At 39.4% G+C, this 16,383-nt stretch overlaps 1 protein-coding gene across 1 annotated transcript in view; it reads right to left on the bottom strand.

The window, feature by feature from the left end:
* hydin (HYDIN axonemal central pair apparatus protein) overlaps window positions 1-16,383 on the bottom strand; it is a 409,298-nt gene that overhangs the window by 133,283 nt on the left and 259,632 nt on the right. The window contains exons 24-32 of the mRNA XM_039762370.1: window positions 14,781-14,925; window positions 13,169-13,273; window positions 12,027-12,236; window positions 11,601-11,741; window positions 10,660-10,837; window positions 6,759-6,877; window positions 6,300-6,430; window positions 4,215-4,351; window positions 1,572-1,699 (exon numbers count right to left, since the gene is read on the bottom strand). Coding sequence (XP_039618304.1) covers window positions 1,572-1,699; window positions 4,215-4,351; window positions 6,300-6,430; window positions 6,759-6,877; window positions 10,660-10,837; window positions 11,601-11,741; window positions 12,027-12,236; window positions 13,169-13,273; window positions 14,781-14,925 — 1,294 coding nt within the window. The remainder of the gene's footprint in view (window positions 1-1,571; window positions 1,700-4,214; window positions 4,352-6,299; window positions 6,431-6,758; window positions 6,878-10,659; window positions 10,838-11,600; window positions 11,742-12,026; window positions 12,237-13,168; window positions 13,274-14,780; window positions 14,926-16,383) is intronic.

The raw sequence follows: 16,383 nt of genomic DNA, 5'->3' as shown, positions 1-16,383 counted from the left end.
AATGTTGCTACACAGTGGAGGTCCTACAATCCTTCATCTTATTCTGTTTCCATCCGTCCATCCATTATTCAACCCGCTATAACCTAACACAGGGTCACGGGGGTCTGCTAGAGCCAATCTCAGCCAACACAGGATGCAATGCAGGAAATAAACCCCGGGCAGGGCACACAGGGAGGACCCAGGAAGCGAACCCAGGTCTCCTAACTGTGAGGCAGCAGCGCTACCACTGCGCCACCCTATTCTGTTTCCTTTATTACAATTGTATACTGTGCTGGACAGCTGGGTTGGACCCTGTTCCCTTGCCTAGCCTGGAGGCCAATGTAATGGGTAATCAAAGCCAAAACATACTCTGTTACAGCCAGAAGGTGGACACACCATGCCACCATGGATGGACTAGCAGATGGGAGGCCAGATTGGTGGATGATCATGGGGAAGTAGTGCATCCGGTGTGCTGGTTAGCAGCATCCCTGAGCCTCATGACTCATTTGGAACTGTAGTCCCATGGGGCAGTCTTGCTGTGTTCCATGGGTGCTGGCAGGGGGTGCTACAGGAAATGGCTTCAGCCTAACTGGGAAGTGCTTCCCTTGTACTGAGTTGGAGGTGTCCTAGGGTCCTGCATAAAAGGAACCACCTCATATTTATTCTGGGAGTTGGAGTCAGGAGGTGGATGATAAGCCTTGCCTGGAAGAAAATTGACAAACACTACTGAAATTGCTTGTAGTGGAGGAAGATCCTAGAAATGTCCTGTGTAAAAGAAAACACATTTTATTTGTTCATGCACTTGTGTATGGAGTGCCCCCTTGTTGTCACTATATATAAATATAGGAGCCCTTACCCGGCTGAGTATAGAGGGAGAGAGCATTTCAAGGCTGTTTCTACCCCATACTGACAGAGGGTGCCCCCTTGGCTTGCAGCACGGACATGGGTTGGAAGCTCAACCTTGCTGAGGCCTGTGGCCACTGCCAGGGGGCACCTGGACATATGGCAGCACTTCCACCACACCTAGAAGTGCTGCCAGAAGAAGCTTGTTGGGCACCTTGACTCCTTCCGGGTGGCCCTATAAAAGGAGCCAGTCACCACCACTCAATGGTCTGAGTTAGGAGGAGGTGAACAAAGCTCTTGAGGAGGAGTGGAGGTGAAAGGACTGGCAGCAAAAGGACTGTGATATGGGGTTGTACTGGACTGTATTGTGAACAAATAAACCACATGCTGTGTGGCAAAGTTGTGTCCTGCTCGTCTGTGTCGGGGATAGAGAGGCTGTACGTGCCTTGGGCTTCACAATGTATATATTGTGGTGTATATATATACCAAAATACTGCTATTAGAATTTTAAAATTCAAAGCCATAACATTAATTAAAACAGAACAGATGAACATACATTAAAAAAAAAGTAAATATTTTTGGAGTTATTTAGTGATTTTCAACCTCTGTGATAGTAAACAGTTTTTGAACTTTTAACAATTCCTTTATTCTGCAGCAATTGAATTATAATTATTTTCACTGAACAGTCTCTATTTTAACTAAAGTGCATGAGCCTCCAACAAGTTGTTGCTTTGTTATCTCAGACTAACCTGTATGGGCATGAGGACGTCAACATCACCCAGCTTCAGGCTAGACCCACACGGGTCAAACCTCACTTCGAATGTTTCAGTTTCACAGTACGGCAGGTTTTTCACTCTGTCCAGCTCTGTACTGAAACCTATTAAAATAAGAAAAACATAACCACATATGAAAAGTCAATGCTGTCAACAGTTTAAAGAGTCAACATTTGAGAAGGCGATTAAATGTAAAAATAAATCTGAAGGTTCTTTCACACACAGGTAGGAGCAGAGAGACCCCATAATACTTAAGTTTAACTCTGGTCAGTATTACTTGTGAATGACTGACATCTGAGGTCCCAGCTGAAAGGTAATTTATTGCAGCTTAATGGTTCCTCTTGCTTAACAAATGCTGTGTGATAAAGTAGTTTATAAGTTGATGACAAGATTTTTAACTTCATTGCTCTTTACTAGGCTGCTTATGCTCACATCTCAGTGTCTGCTAGTGGAAAATGACAGAATATACATCGTGAATTAATACACGAAGAATGTGCAAACCACTATGGGAGTGTGTGTTAAATGCAGGAAATTCAAGTTGGTGTTTGTTCATTTAATTTGTTTAATAAATTTATATACAGTCGATTCCTGTTAATCGGACCACATCGGGACGCGATCATTTTGGTCCTAATAACCGGCTGGTCCAATTACATGAATATGCCCTATACATGTGCAACCAAGACGGGACGTGCTATAAGTAATATATTAAAATGTCATTATGACTTTTATTGTTCTGCACACACGTATGGCGAACGTACAAACAAGAACTACGTACATGTACATGTACGGTTGCTTACAACTTTGTTTATTGAAAAAGAAATCTACAAATACTTCAAAACGATCTACACGACACTCAGCATGCAAAGCACAATAAAAAAGGTTACATTACCAAAATCCAGTCAATGTTTCAAGAACTTGTCTAGTGTGATCTGATGCATTCTGTTGATGCACTGCACTTGAACAAAATGTTGGTGTTTCCGGGTCACTATGAAGAGAGCCACAAAATGCTCGCCATTCAAAGCTTTGGCACTAAAAGCGTCCAGTTTGACTTTCTTGAAGCAAAAGCTTTCTCGCGTAAACTTTAATCCTGATTGACAGGAAGGAATTCCTTGCACGGACACTCTTGTTTACGCTTGACTTCATGTTACTGGGTGGCCCATTTTAGGAAAGAAAGGGCAGGCATGTTCACCCCCACTGGTTTGCACTTGGTACAAATTTTACAACTTCCTGACCTTTGATAAAAGCATAAATTCTTCTGGGGAGCCCAGGGATACTCCCAATGTCGCTGACCCGCTTTACATCTGCTTTCCGCAGGCGACTTGTGGCTTCTTTTTCTTATTCTCTGTCACGTTCTTTGGTCTGATTAAACGGAATTTTGGTCCAAATAAGCGAACAATATTAGGCTTAAGTAATATGATCTGTTTCGGTTCTTTAGGATTTGGTCCGAATAAGCGGCTGGTCCGATTAACCGGTGGTCCAATTAACCGGAATTGACTGTATTCCTAATAGTTAATACTTAGAAACATCTATTTGTCATCCTGCTTTGTTCAGGTTTAACAGATGAAACACCTCCTATCAGCATCTAGTATAAGGCAGGATTTCTAGAGTATTAGAACATTAGAACAATCTAAATGAGAACAGGCTATTCAGGCCAACAAAGCTCGCCAGTCCTATCCACTTAATTTTTCTAAAATAACATTAAGTCAAGTTTTGAAAGTCCCTAACGTCTTACTGCCTACCACACTACTTGGTAGCTTATTCCAAGTGTCTATCGTTCTTTGTGTAAAGAAAAGCTTCATAATGTTTGTGTAAAATTTACCCTTAACAAGTTTCCATTTGTGTCCCTGAGTTCTTGATGAACTCATTTTAAAATACAAGTCTTGATCCACTGTACTAATTCCCTTCATAATTTTAAACACTTCAATCATCTCACTTCTTAATCTTCTTTTGCTTAAACTGTAAAGGCACAGCTCTTTTAATCTTTCCTCATAATTCAACCCCTGTAGTCCTGGAATCAGCCTAGTCGCTCTTCTCTGGACCTTTTCTAGCGCTGCTATGTCCTTCTTGTAGCCTGGAGACCAAAACTGCACAGAGTACTCAAGATGAGGCCTCACCAGTGTGTTATGTTTGAGATATGAGTGATGAGTGAATGTCAGATAGGTAATTACTGCAGAGTGTACATGAAACTCAAGGCTAATAATTTGGGCACTTCCACTATTAACTTGTCCACCAATATGAAAAGAACGTTTGAGTTATACAACAACAACAACATTTATTTATATAGCATGTTTACATACAAATTATGTAGCTCAAAGTGCTTTATAAGATGGAGAAAGAAAAAAAGCCAAAATATAAAGTAAGGTCTGATGGCAGGGAGGACAAAAAAAAATCTCCAGAGGGCTGGAGAAAAAAAAAAAAAAAATCTGCAGGGGTTCAGAGGCCATGAGACCACCCAGCCCTCAATGGGCATTCTACCTAACATAAATGATCTAAAGTAAATATAAAGTACCATTTTTATATAAAAAACACACCTCCACGCAGTTTATTTTATCTTACTATGTTTGAACTGTATTGATACTTTGAAACTAATAAAAAAAAAATATTTAAATATTTTATTACCTGTATTGGCCAGATGGCGTTTCTCAACATGGAAGGAAACAGGCAATAGTCCTGTGTTGGTCACTTTGACTATGTGTGTGCACAAAGTGTTATGTATAACATAGCCAAAGTCCAGAACATACTCTGGTAGCTCACATCTGAAAAAAGAAACACAAACAACAACTACAATAATAATAATAATAATAATAATAATAATAATAATAGGGTGGCAAGGTGGCGCAGTGGTAGCACTGCTGCCTCACACTAAGGAGACCTAGGTTCACTTCCCGGGTCCTCCCTGCGTGAAGTTTGCATGTTCTCCCCGTGTTTGCGTGTGTTTCCTCCGGGTGCTCCAGTTTCCATTCACAGTCCAAAGACATGCAGGTTAGGTGAACTGGCGATCCTAAGTTGTCCCTAGTGTGTGCTAGGTGGTGTGTGTGTGTGCCCTGCGGTGGGCTGGCGCCCTGTCTGGGTATTTGTTTCCTGCCTTGCGTCCTGTGTTGACTGGGATTGGCTCCAGCAGACCCCCATGACCCTGTAGTTAGGATATAGCGGATTGGATAATGGATGGATAATAATAATAATAATACTGAAGTTGTGAATTCTCCTTCTCTTGCATTTTAAAACAGTGTAAATGTCTAAGAAATGTATTTCAAGCCCAAAATGATACAAACTGCAATTCCACATTTTCATTTGATTACGTAACATATTATATTAGATGGATACAGAGCATTGTAATGTTAAAACCAATTTCCGTCCATCTACCGTCTAAAAATATTTTCCTCATCATAGAGAAAGAGATGTCTGTGGTAAGACATGAACACAATACTAGCATGAGGCATAAACACACACACACACACACACGCACACACAATTTTACACTAGACCAGCTCAGAGCTGCCAGTCAACCTCTCTATATTTGTTACTACACATGCAAAATAAAATCTACAATAAGAGAAAAAAATAGTAAGTTTTGTTACCTTCTTTGCTTTTGCATGTTTTAAACTTCAGTTATGTTCTGTAATTAAAGCTTACTTTACTTTTCTATGATAAACTTACATAGGCTTCAGTGTGGATTATCGATGGGTAAATGGACACAGCATTCTTAAAGCACTGTGCAGCATGCAATGCAGCTGTCATAGTAATAATGGGAAGCAGCCAGTCTGTTGTTTCAGTTTTTCTGAGTCCGCTGGTCTGACTGGTCATGTAGCTGGACTGCCCGCAAGGCTGGAGCGGTAAGGAGAGTGTTTGGCGGTATTATGTAATGTCTTTATAGCAAACACTTTTAAGGGATCATTTTGTTTTCTGCTTTTATGCATCTTTGTTTTTCCTCCTTGGACTACATTTGCTGAATTAAGGACAGCCTAACCAAAAGTGCATTGCATACTCATTTCAATTCAGCAACAAAGATTCAATGAAAAAAATAATGTAATTCACAGTTTTCCTGAGGGCAAAATAGCAAAGTGGTGATTAGTGCTGCAAAACAGCTCCGGGAGATCAGATTTGACTCCTGGGCCTGGATATTTCGTCTTTGGAGCTTGCATGTTCTCAGTTCTCAGTGTGAAGGTGTTTTCCTGAGGTCCTCCAGTTTACCTTCCAATGTCCACTGGCCCCTTAGAATGGGTGTCTTTCATTTGGCCCCATGCGAGGGAGTGCATCTATAAATGTGCCCTGAGAAGGGCTAGCATCTCACGTGGGACTGGTGCCTGCGTTGTACCAGATGTGGCTAGGACATGATTTAATTACATTGAAACAAATGAAACAGGTTTGAAAATAAAGAGCTATAAATAAAGGGGTTATGTAGTTGCTAATGTGTAAGATTGAAATTGTCTACTTGTACGGTGAAATATAAATAAACATCATGACATCAAGTGGTTTATTACCGGCATTAAGCAAAATAATACTGTAAGAAGCCAAGCACAGTAGACAGTAGACAGTAGACCATGTTGCATGCTGGGGTTTTAATCAGGTAAAACCGCCGAGTGTAACACAAGTATTGTATCAGTACTGCCACATTGGCGACTTTAGATTATATTACAATGTTTGTGGTGCTCATAAAATGGGCCTCCATTCAACTCAACCATCACTTGGGAGAAAACTACTTACTTTGTCAACTTCCTCTGCCAATTTTGGGAGCTGCTTGTATCTCTACTATAGTTTGAATGGAGACTCCACTGCTCCAGTGCATATTCTTTCATCAGTAACCGCTCCACCTCCATCTGGACAAGACAGTCATACTGATGGTACAAAATGAAATGAATTGTTAGTGTCACCTTCACTCTCCCAAAATGTGGCTCATATGCTAAAAGAAAAAACTGCTAAACATTTTCTGGTTGTACCAGTTATGTTAGGCTTAGAAGTATATAGTGTATGTGTTAACAACTAAAAAGATTAATCTATAGTACAATGTCCATATGCGTCATTTTAAGTAGACTAAAACAGCCAGGCCATGTCAACAGGCAATTAACGTTAACAAATACACATCAATGGGACATTTTTCCTATTTTTTAAAATGATATGGGTACAAAGGGTACATTTTATATAATAAGTGACAGCTGGACTCACTGAAGGGGTGTACTCATCTAAAGACTGCTCTCCGGCTTGACTGTAGATCTCCTCCTTCTTGGATTCTGTCTCAAATGATTCTCTGGCTTCTTTCAACAGGAGTCGATATCTCTCATCACCTATATGAACAAGAAAGCATTCTGAATGAGAATGAGCAAAAGAAAGAAAGAAAGAAAGAAAGAAAGAAAGAAAGAAAGAAAGAACCTACAGTCTAGGAGAAAGACCAGTTTGGCCTGTAGTGGTGTGACTTACCTCAGGAGTAATGGGAAGATTTGTCATCTTTAATAACCAATCTTGTAACCTGTACTACCAGGATATTTGATATTTCCCTGTGACTCTAAAACAAACTCAATGTCAGGAGGTTGGACTGATTTCTAGAGGGGTCTGGCATGAAGATGCAATTGTCAGTGCTACTGCCTCATCACCCTCAGAGACCTATATATAATAGCTGTCACCATCTGGGCAGTGTGTGCACTATCTCCAAGTATACATGTGTGTTTTCTCTGCATGGTACGGTTTCCATTTTTTTATCAGTGGCATGCATATATCTGCATGGATCACTAGCAGGGCACACGCACACTCACTACACTGTTAGGACACATGCAGGCATCTCCATATGCACTTTGAAGTCATATTGTATTAACAAAGCATGGGAGGATTTAGGTGTACAAAATAGCTGGCGAACACTGCTGCTCCTGTGAGCATGCCTAAACAAATCACACAAGAACAACCTCCTTTCTCTCCTTCAAACCCTTCAGGATCTACTGGGCTCTCCTTGTCTTTGTCATCATCAGCACTCAAGTTGTCTCCTTGGCTCAGGAAGAGGTTCTTTTAAGCCCCGGCCCCAAAGCAGTACTTGATTAAACTATGGACCTCTTCTCGGCTAGGCCTAACTCTACAGAACTCCTGGGGTCCTATTTCCAGAGGTTCATCTGGTAGCCTCAGGTATCCATGCAAGGACAGAGGCTCATGTGGAACATGTTAACTGCACAGGTAACAGAAGCCAAATTACAAGAGGACACACCCCTTTTCAACCACCTATCAGCAGAAAGGATATCCCAGTCTCCTTCCATATTTGTAGCTTATTCAGTGCTACTCTTTCCGGGGCACCTCCTAACATCCACACACAAGTAGCACCTCTGACATGACTTGATTTAGTCAGGCTCCGTGGTGGACATTGTTGAAATTCTGCGGACCTGTATGTGGTCCACACACTATAGCTGCTATAGCTGCTTTTTAATCAAGGACTGCCGTCTTCCTTCTTCAACATTTTTTCTTTTCACTTAAACAACCAATTTCTTTTGGATATACCTTGTTAATCCATTAGTTGAAATTGTCTTTCGCATGACCTTTTGGGGCCACAGCACTGGGTCAGCTATTGTATTGCTCCTGGGGCACTGCCCAATGGCTGACCCAACAGTTACCATTTATCATCAATATATACACAAAAGTTTTTATGTACTTCATGGGAAAAATTTCAATGTACTTATGTCTGACTCTTTGACCTCAGATAGGACTGCATTAATGACCTACAGCTAAAAAGACACATCACTCTTCTCTTTGGTAACCACTCACACAGTGCACTCGTTTCAACAATGCCTCTATGATTAGGCATTCATTCAAAGTAAGCAACAATAAAATCAGGAACTTCTCCGGAAGCAGTTCATTCTTTTTCTTGCTTTATATGTGTTATTTAACATTTTTATGACATGCTTTTATTCAGCTTGCCCTCTCTGTTTGTCTGTGTCAAATTTTGCAATCAATTTTTACCTACTCTTACCAAGCCGATTTCCTTCTAACTTTGCATGCATGCTGATCTCTGGCGATGATGCAATATTTCATCAGTTTTGACTCGGGATCTGTACGTTAATTGTGTCAAATTTAAATTTCTTATTTCCTTTTACTGTATTACACTTTTAGTGATTACAAATATATATAGTGCTTTTAGCCAACACACATATACTGTATATGAACAATTAGCAGTGTTGGCCAAGTGGTTAGCGTGTTGGAGTTTTGATCAAACAGTCAAAAGATCACGGTCAATGTAGACAAATGAAGTTAAAAAACAAAAATGATTTTGATTAATTGATATTGAAGTTTTTTCAGATTATTTCAATATGACAGTCAAGCAGCGTGTTGGACTTTTAATCAAAGGTTTGAGACCAGAGTACACAAACTCATTTTTTTCATTTTATCAGTTTTTCATCATTTATATACAATTTTGGTGAAATACTCTTCTCAGTGATTTGGCGATACTGGCTCACTGGATAAAGTGATGATTTTTTCTAAGAAAGATTGAAGATTCAATTCTCTAACAGACAAATGCACATTTCCAGCATTGATTCCTTAAATGAGTCCAAAAAAATAACTTACAATTATCCTGTTATAACCATTATCCTACATACTTTAATCAGCTTTCTTTTACATGATGTGTTGTTTTTTTATTTCCATAGTTAAGCTAGTTAGAAATTTCACTTTCAATTATGAAATTCCATATTAATTCCATGGTGGCGCAGTGGTAGCGCTGCTGCCTTGCAGCTAGGAGACCTGGGTTTGCTTCCCGGGTCCTCCCTGCGTGGAGTTTGCATGTTCTCCCCGTGTCTGCGTGGGTTTCCTCCGGGCGCTCTGGTTTCCTCCCAAAGACATGGTGGATTGGTGATTCTAAATTGGCCCTAGTGTGTGTTTGTGTGTGTCCTGCGGTGGGCTGGCACCCTGCCCAGGATTGGTTCCTGCCTTGTGCCCTGTGTTGGCTGGGATTGGCTCCACAGACCCCTGTGACCCTGTGTTTGGATTCAGTGGGTTGGATAATGGATGGATATTAATTCCATCTAATAATTTCTATGCATTGCATGTAATGAATCTATGCATTTTAATTGAATTACATTAAAACTCTTTTATGGGCACCCAATGATTTTATTTTTAGTTACACCAACAAAATCTTAGTACAAGAAAAAAAATATTACTTTTTAGTGCATTTTTGAATAAAATTGTGTTACTTAAAAGTAATTTATATATATATTTTTTTTCTTCTGTTCACTATTCAACACTTAGAGAGACTGCTATTTCATTTAAATTCTGAAGGTCCAGTTGAAGGACTCTGTGTTAGGTGCTGTTCATGTTTTAAACACAAGAATAACAAACTTCCATTCAAATAGTTGCCACCTTGTGGCCAAGAATAATACAATACTACTTACTGCCTTAAAGTAAAATCTCAAATTTGAAAGAACTCCATTAGTCAGCTACCTGTTCAAAGGTACATACTGTGTGCTCCATCTTCTTTTCACATGAAGTAATTTATCACCAAGTGACCAGATTGATTCTAATGATGTTGTGGGCTTCTGCTGGCTGCCACACATGTGAAATACCAAATACTATTAATTCATTAATCTGGGAAATCTTCATACAGCAAGAAGAACTGCATACTCAGCACAATAATTTGACATACTATATATACAAAATTATGAGGGGGAGTCAAAAGTCTAAACTGAGGAAAGCTCAACAGAATTATAATTTATGGTGTTAACATAAGTCTGACCCTGGTGTATAAATGTATTGAACTATTAATCATAATCAACTGTATATCTTACAACTTCATATTCCTTTACATAGACCATTACTGTCAGGCAATGACATAGTGGAGGTCTCCACTGCTTCAATGAAACAACCCAAATTATAACAAATAACATGCATTTAAAATGTTACACAGTCTGACATTTTCATCCTGCGGACAAATAGTGATATAAATAATGTCAGACTGCATAAAGATTCAAGGGCAACCACAAGTGAAAATCCTCGGCGGCAGGATACATCTGATAAAGTAAGTATCAGGTGATGGTCAAGGCGATCAGGTTGCACACATATGTTATGTGACTGAAAGAAATGAAATAAAACACAGGCTGACCTGTTAGATTTCTTGGTAAATCAAGGCATATCCTTGGAAAAATGCCTTCTCCCCTTAGGTTAATAACTTCAGGTTCAAAGTAGGATGCTTGCACTTCAAAGCTCTTGTGGAAAGCCTCGGGGATTCCAGGAAGGTAATAAACAGACAGCTTGACATCTGTAAGTGCCTCAACAAGACCCTGGACAAATGCAAAGCAAGGGTATCGGTGGTTCAGAGGCTGTAAACTGATAAGGAATACATGAACTCCTGACATTAACATTTGGGTTCTAGCATTAGATTATATATGATTTAAGCACAAAACATTATTACGAATCATAAAGCTGTAATAATCTGTTCAAAGTCAAGCTGTTCAAAAACTGATCTTCCGACAATTTGCTAAAAATATACTGTGTATGAACCCAATCTACTACTGAGATGCATTCCAAAAATGATTTCCTCACTTTTGGAAGTTGAAGAAGTTCATCTCAATGAGAACAACAGAGTTAAAAGGCTTCTAGACGCATATCAGAGGGCACATTTAGAAACTGAGCTTAGAAAAGCTTCTGTATGGGACTAAAGTACAAAGGTTAAGATGGAAAAGTGGACAAGGTGAAAACTTTGAAGGTTAGCAAAAGGCTCTTTAAAGCTGTCCTAAAATGATCCAGAGACTACATCACAGACTGTTACAACTTTGAACAGGGCAAACATTGAAACGGTTCACTAAAGACAAACTAAACTGTTATGCCAGCCAAAATACATAGACATGGTAGGGTTGGCCTCTGGTGATCTTGGCATGTTCTTTTTTTGGGTTTCCTCCACTTTCCTCAAACACCACAAACACACATTTTAGGTTAATTCTGGTGACTCAACATCAGCGAGGTGTGGTTTAAGTGTGAGGTAGACAGCAAGCGAAGAAAAGGCTTACTTTTATCTCAAACAGAACGATTTGTCTGTATACTCACAGATTGAGGGATGACAAGTGGAAGTCCTGGTTGGGCGTTTTCAGGAGAGGATGCCAGTTGGACGTTTAAAATGTTGAACTCAAAATTGACTCTTCCTGTGTTTTTCAATGTGATCACGGCTTCTGCCACTTGGTCAAACAACTTAATGCAAACAGAATAAATGCAATGAAAAAGAAAGTTGCTAAAGACAGGCTTAGATAATGTGATTTTGTGTAACAGTAGAAGAAACGTCTGCTGTGGTATCATTACTGCAGAAATTTCAGTAAAGTATTGTACGCTTTAGCACCTCACCCATAGTGGACAATATTCTACAGCGCATTACGTCCAGGTTCAACATGTCTGGTCATGCAGAAATTTGCTAATGACAAGTTTGCTGACTGCTGTATAGTGGAATAAAAGCCCAATAAGGAAAATGAATGTTCTCACCTGCTGACCGTAGTCGATCTCCTTTTTGTCAATGGTATAGCGCACAAGTGAAGCTTCACCCTTTAAGCTGAGTTCATATGTGGGACCTTCTTCTATCTCACAAAGTGCTTTCACTTGTTTGCTTATATCACTGCGGCCATAAAATGTGAATGTGACCTGCTGAGATTCATTGGGTTCTAAAGTTCCATATACGGGAAAAACATCAAACACCTGATAAAATATGAAAAAAAAAGGTTTGTCACAAAATGGCTTCAGTTCGTCATATCACATCCTGAATGGAGTTCTAAAATCCATACTTTGAACAAGCATTCAGAATGAATCAAAGAGGCAGTCTTCATGTCATACATTTCATCAACTCAGTGGATATAGTTTATAGAAATCAAATTGTAAAACTAATAAGCACTTTTTACCACTCCAGCTTCAAGGTCTTTTTGTCCAACCAAAAGACAAACCACCCTGGAAGTGGTGCCAATCCCTGATAGGGCACACCCAGTCACACCAGGACAATTCAAGGTCAACACTTAGCTTAACATGCTCATTTATGGGATGTGGGAGAAGTTGCACACCATAGAGGGTTATAAGTTCGGCTTCCTCCAGCTGTGAGACAGCAGCATTAACCGCTGCACTGCCATGCTGCTCTGTCAAAAACTGGTAACGCCAATTGTAAATATGATGGCAAGTCATTCAGCGGCTAGGCCAGCATTTGAACCCAGAACTCCAGAGGTATAAGGCAAGAGTGTTAATAGCACTCATTATAAATAATAATAAAATAGTTCACAGGATATCCTTAACCAGAGAACACATGGTACATGTTAAAGATGGCATCAGTGTAAGGTTGTTTGGTAAGGCACTTGAGAAAAGAAACATATTAAACTCCTTTCCGTGAAGAACAAAGTGAATGTCAATAAGTTATCATTCAAAACACGGCTACAAAATAAATAAGCCAATTTGCAGATCAACTGTGAGAAATTCAAACAGTCCATAGGCAGTGCAGGATAGTAAAATGTCAGCATGTCTGAGAATCTCCTCAAAACTCTCCTGGAGGCTGCAGCATTTGAATTCAAATCAATGGCTTTCAAGGATGAGTATTAACATTCCATAGTGAATGAATTTTATAGATAGAAGATAACCATTAATCCCACCTGGTGGTCTGTATCTGGCCCATTCTGCTCTGGATGGAAAGGCATGTGAGCAAATTCCTGACTGTGATATAAGGACAGTATGTTGTCACCACCATATAGGACTTTCTGCAGGATGAAAAGGAAAATCAAAAATTACTGATGAAATTGATAGAATAGATATATAGATAGATAGATAGATAGATAGATAGATAGATAGATAGATAGATAGATAGATACATACATACATACATACATACATACATACATACATGGGATTAGTATAACTTTATTTCTCCCCATTTTACAGAAACTCCTTAAATAAATAAACAAATAAATAGGTAGGTAAATAATAATGGCAACATACACAGAGAAGCTGGTTTAGTAGCTGGGTTAACCCTAACACTAACCCTCAAGTTCTGTTTTCACAGTTTAAATAGACTTGGACATTTTTAGGGGCAATCCCCCTAATTTCTACTCTGTCATTTTCTGTCATTTTTTTTTATCTTCTTCAATCATCAAAACATTAGAGCACAGGCCATTCAGCCCAACAAAGTTTGCCAGTCCTAACCACTTAATTCTTCTAAGAAATCATCACGCCCAGTTTTGAAAGTCCCTAAAGTCTTATACTCTAAACACTTCAGTCATTTCTCCTCTTAATCTTCTGCATAAATTGAAAAGGCTCAGTTCTTTTAATCTTTCTTCATAATTCATCCCCTGTAGCTCTGGAATCAGCCTGGTTGCTCTTCTCCCTTTTTGTAGTCTGGAGACGTCACTGGTGACAAGGCTTCACCAGTGCGTTATAAAGCTTGAGCATATCCTCCTTGGACTTGTTCTCCACACTTTGTGCCATATAACCTAACATTCTGTTAGTCTTCTTACTAGCTTCTGAACACTGCCTGGAAGTTGAAAGTGTCTAGTCCACCATGACTCCTGGTGATTTCCTGATTTTTCTTTATCTTCCCACCACCTCACTGAATGATTTCTGCCTCCAATTATTTCTCTTAACTCTGTTTCCTTGTCAAACTCCACACATTTACATCATCTCTCTCTCTCTCTTCTCATTTTCTTCTCCAGATTCATTTATTGGCTACAAACACACTCCCCTAAAACTCCTCTGGCACCCTGCAGACGTGTTCCCTCAGTACCAGGAAGATGCTTTTAAAAGTGTGAATGGAGGCCAGCTACCCACGTGTCGCCTGTGCACCCCGCTAGTACTGCTGGCACAGAGCAGATGTCTGCAGATCTAACCAGTTTGCTCAAGTGTATAACAAAACAGAATTTATTAAGAGTTTGCCAAGTTAAATTCCCAGATTATGTGTGAACAAAGGGGTGTCTCATACAGTATATTCTGTGAGCTAAGACATACACACAGCATGCCCACTTTGTCTGAACTTAGCGAAATGAATATTCCAAACAAATAAACTGTAGCTTTAATATACATGTATTCAGTTTTAAGAGGAAGTGAAATGCCACTGTGGACACAAGAAACATTAACAAGGTAACAGACATATGCAGTTTAGGGGCTCTTGAACTTTTTAAGTTGCTCAAAGGACATTTGTGTATCGGTGGCCTCATAATGTTGAACAGATATAGAAGGTTGTTAAGGGCCCCATTTTACCTCTTTGCTACTTACCTCCTTGAGCAGGCTGAGGGTGTGAATTCGAGGGGACGGATCTTTAGGAGATGCGGTCCCATCGTTTTCTTTTGTATCTGACTTCTCTCCCTCACTTCTTGAGTCTTCAGCCTTCTTTAGTGTCAGCTTTTGCAAGTCCACATCCCTAAAAACGAAAACTCCAGGCATCATTTTCCTGTCTATTATAAGCAAGCGTAGATTGTCTTTGCTTTAAAGCGTTCATTCTGTTTGTCCTCACTCCACTGGAAAGATGTCATCAGTTCTAATTAGCGCCATACAAATGGGCCAGTAAGTTCTTAGTGAGCCCAGCAGCAGGTTTAAGTGGGCTTAGCACCAGCGGCTTAATGAGTGATGATGATGCTTAGAGCTTTGATTGATGTAACGTGCACATGCTGAACAGCAATTCGCTGAGTCTATAAGTGGCTGAATGGCCTTTTGTAAAAAGTAATTAATATATCTTTTAGTTGTGATGATAATCTAATAAGAGGTAAAATTTATTTTTACGGTTCAGTACTGAATCTGATTACTGAAGCAGAGCTGAATATCAACTCTAACCCCATCATTTTACGCAGTTCATTTTCAGATCTATCATGAGATAAAATATGACAAAAATATTTTAAATTATATTAAAAGCAACAGGTACACAAAATTATAAACTCTCTCATATTTAGGATATTAAAACATGTTATCTATACTAATGTGAATTTCTACAAAGAACTTTTAAATGTACTAAGTATAAGCCTAAGAACAATAATTTGAATTCCACAACTTCTGTTTATATTTTTACAAGAAGGCACTAACAATGGACATGAACCCATTAGTAAGTTTAGCAGGAACCTTCATCTATTTGTTTTTCTGTTCAGTTTGGGATTGCTGCGGGGTACAGTGCATACATGAACACGCTGCAAGGAAGGAACCACCCCAGGTCATGACGCTGATCCACTAAAGGGCACAATCACACACACTTACACTGGGCCATCGACACTTAACATACATATCCATTTGGATGTGACAGGAAAAGCAATACGGACCCAAGGAGACAATGACAACTCTGCGCAGACAGTTTCAGGGCTGGCATTCAGACTCCTGGACTTATGAAGCAGCAGTGCTGCCTCTGTGCCACCACGATATCAGTACTGACACCTAATCATTGATAACAAGCAGCTTGTCTATTTTGAACAGATGAACTATGAGCTCCGCAGTAACTCAGTAATAATCCCTTATGATTGCAATCCTGAACACAAGCTAAATAGTAACTCTAACATCACCATCATTTCTCACACTACATTTTCACATTTCTGATGAGATAAAATAGGACAAAAATGTTTAAAATTAAATCTAATACAGCAGATTCCAAACTACTATATTGTGTATTTAGTCACTTTAGGATATTATGTTGACTTATTGAAACAGATTTTGAACAGAAACAGGTTTAATGTAAAACTATAACCCTGATCAAATGTCCACAATAAACAGTATACACATACCCACGCACGTGTGTGCTTCCTTAACTGTAATATGTCTAAACAAAACACTTTTACAGTGGTAAATTTTCATTAAATACATACAGTATGTGAGGGCATGTGTGCTGTATGTGAAATAA

Source organism: Polypterus senegalus, chromosome 9 (genome assembly GCF_016835505.1).
Source record: "Polypterus senegalus isolate Bchr_013 chromosome 9, ASM1683550v1, whole genome shotgun sequence".
Classification (NCBI taxonomy): domain Eukaryota; kingdom Metazoa; phylum Chordata; class Cladistia; order Polypteriformes; family Polypteridae; genus Polypterus; species Polypterus senegalus.
The sequence above is the reverse complement of the archived record's forward strand: the minus strand, read 5'-3'. Positions and strand labels throughout refer to the sequence as shown.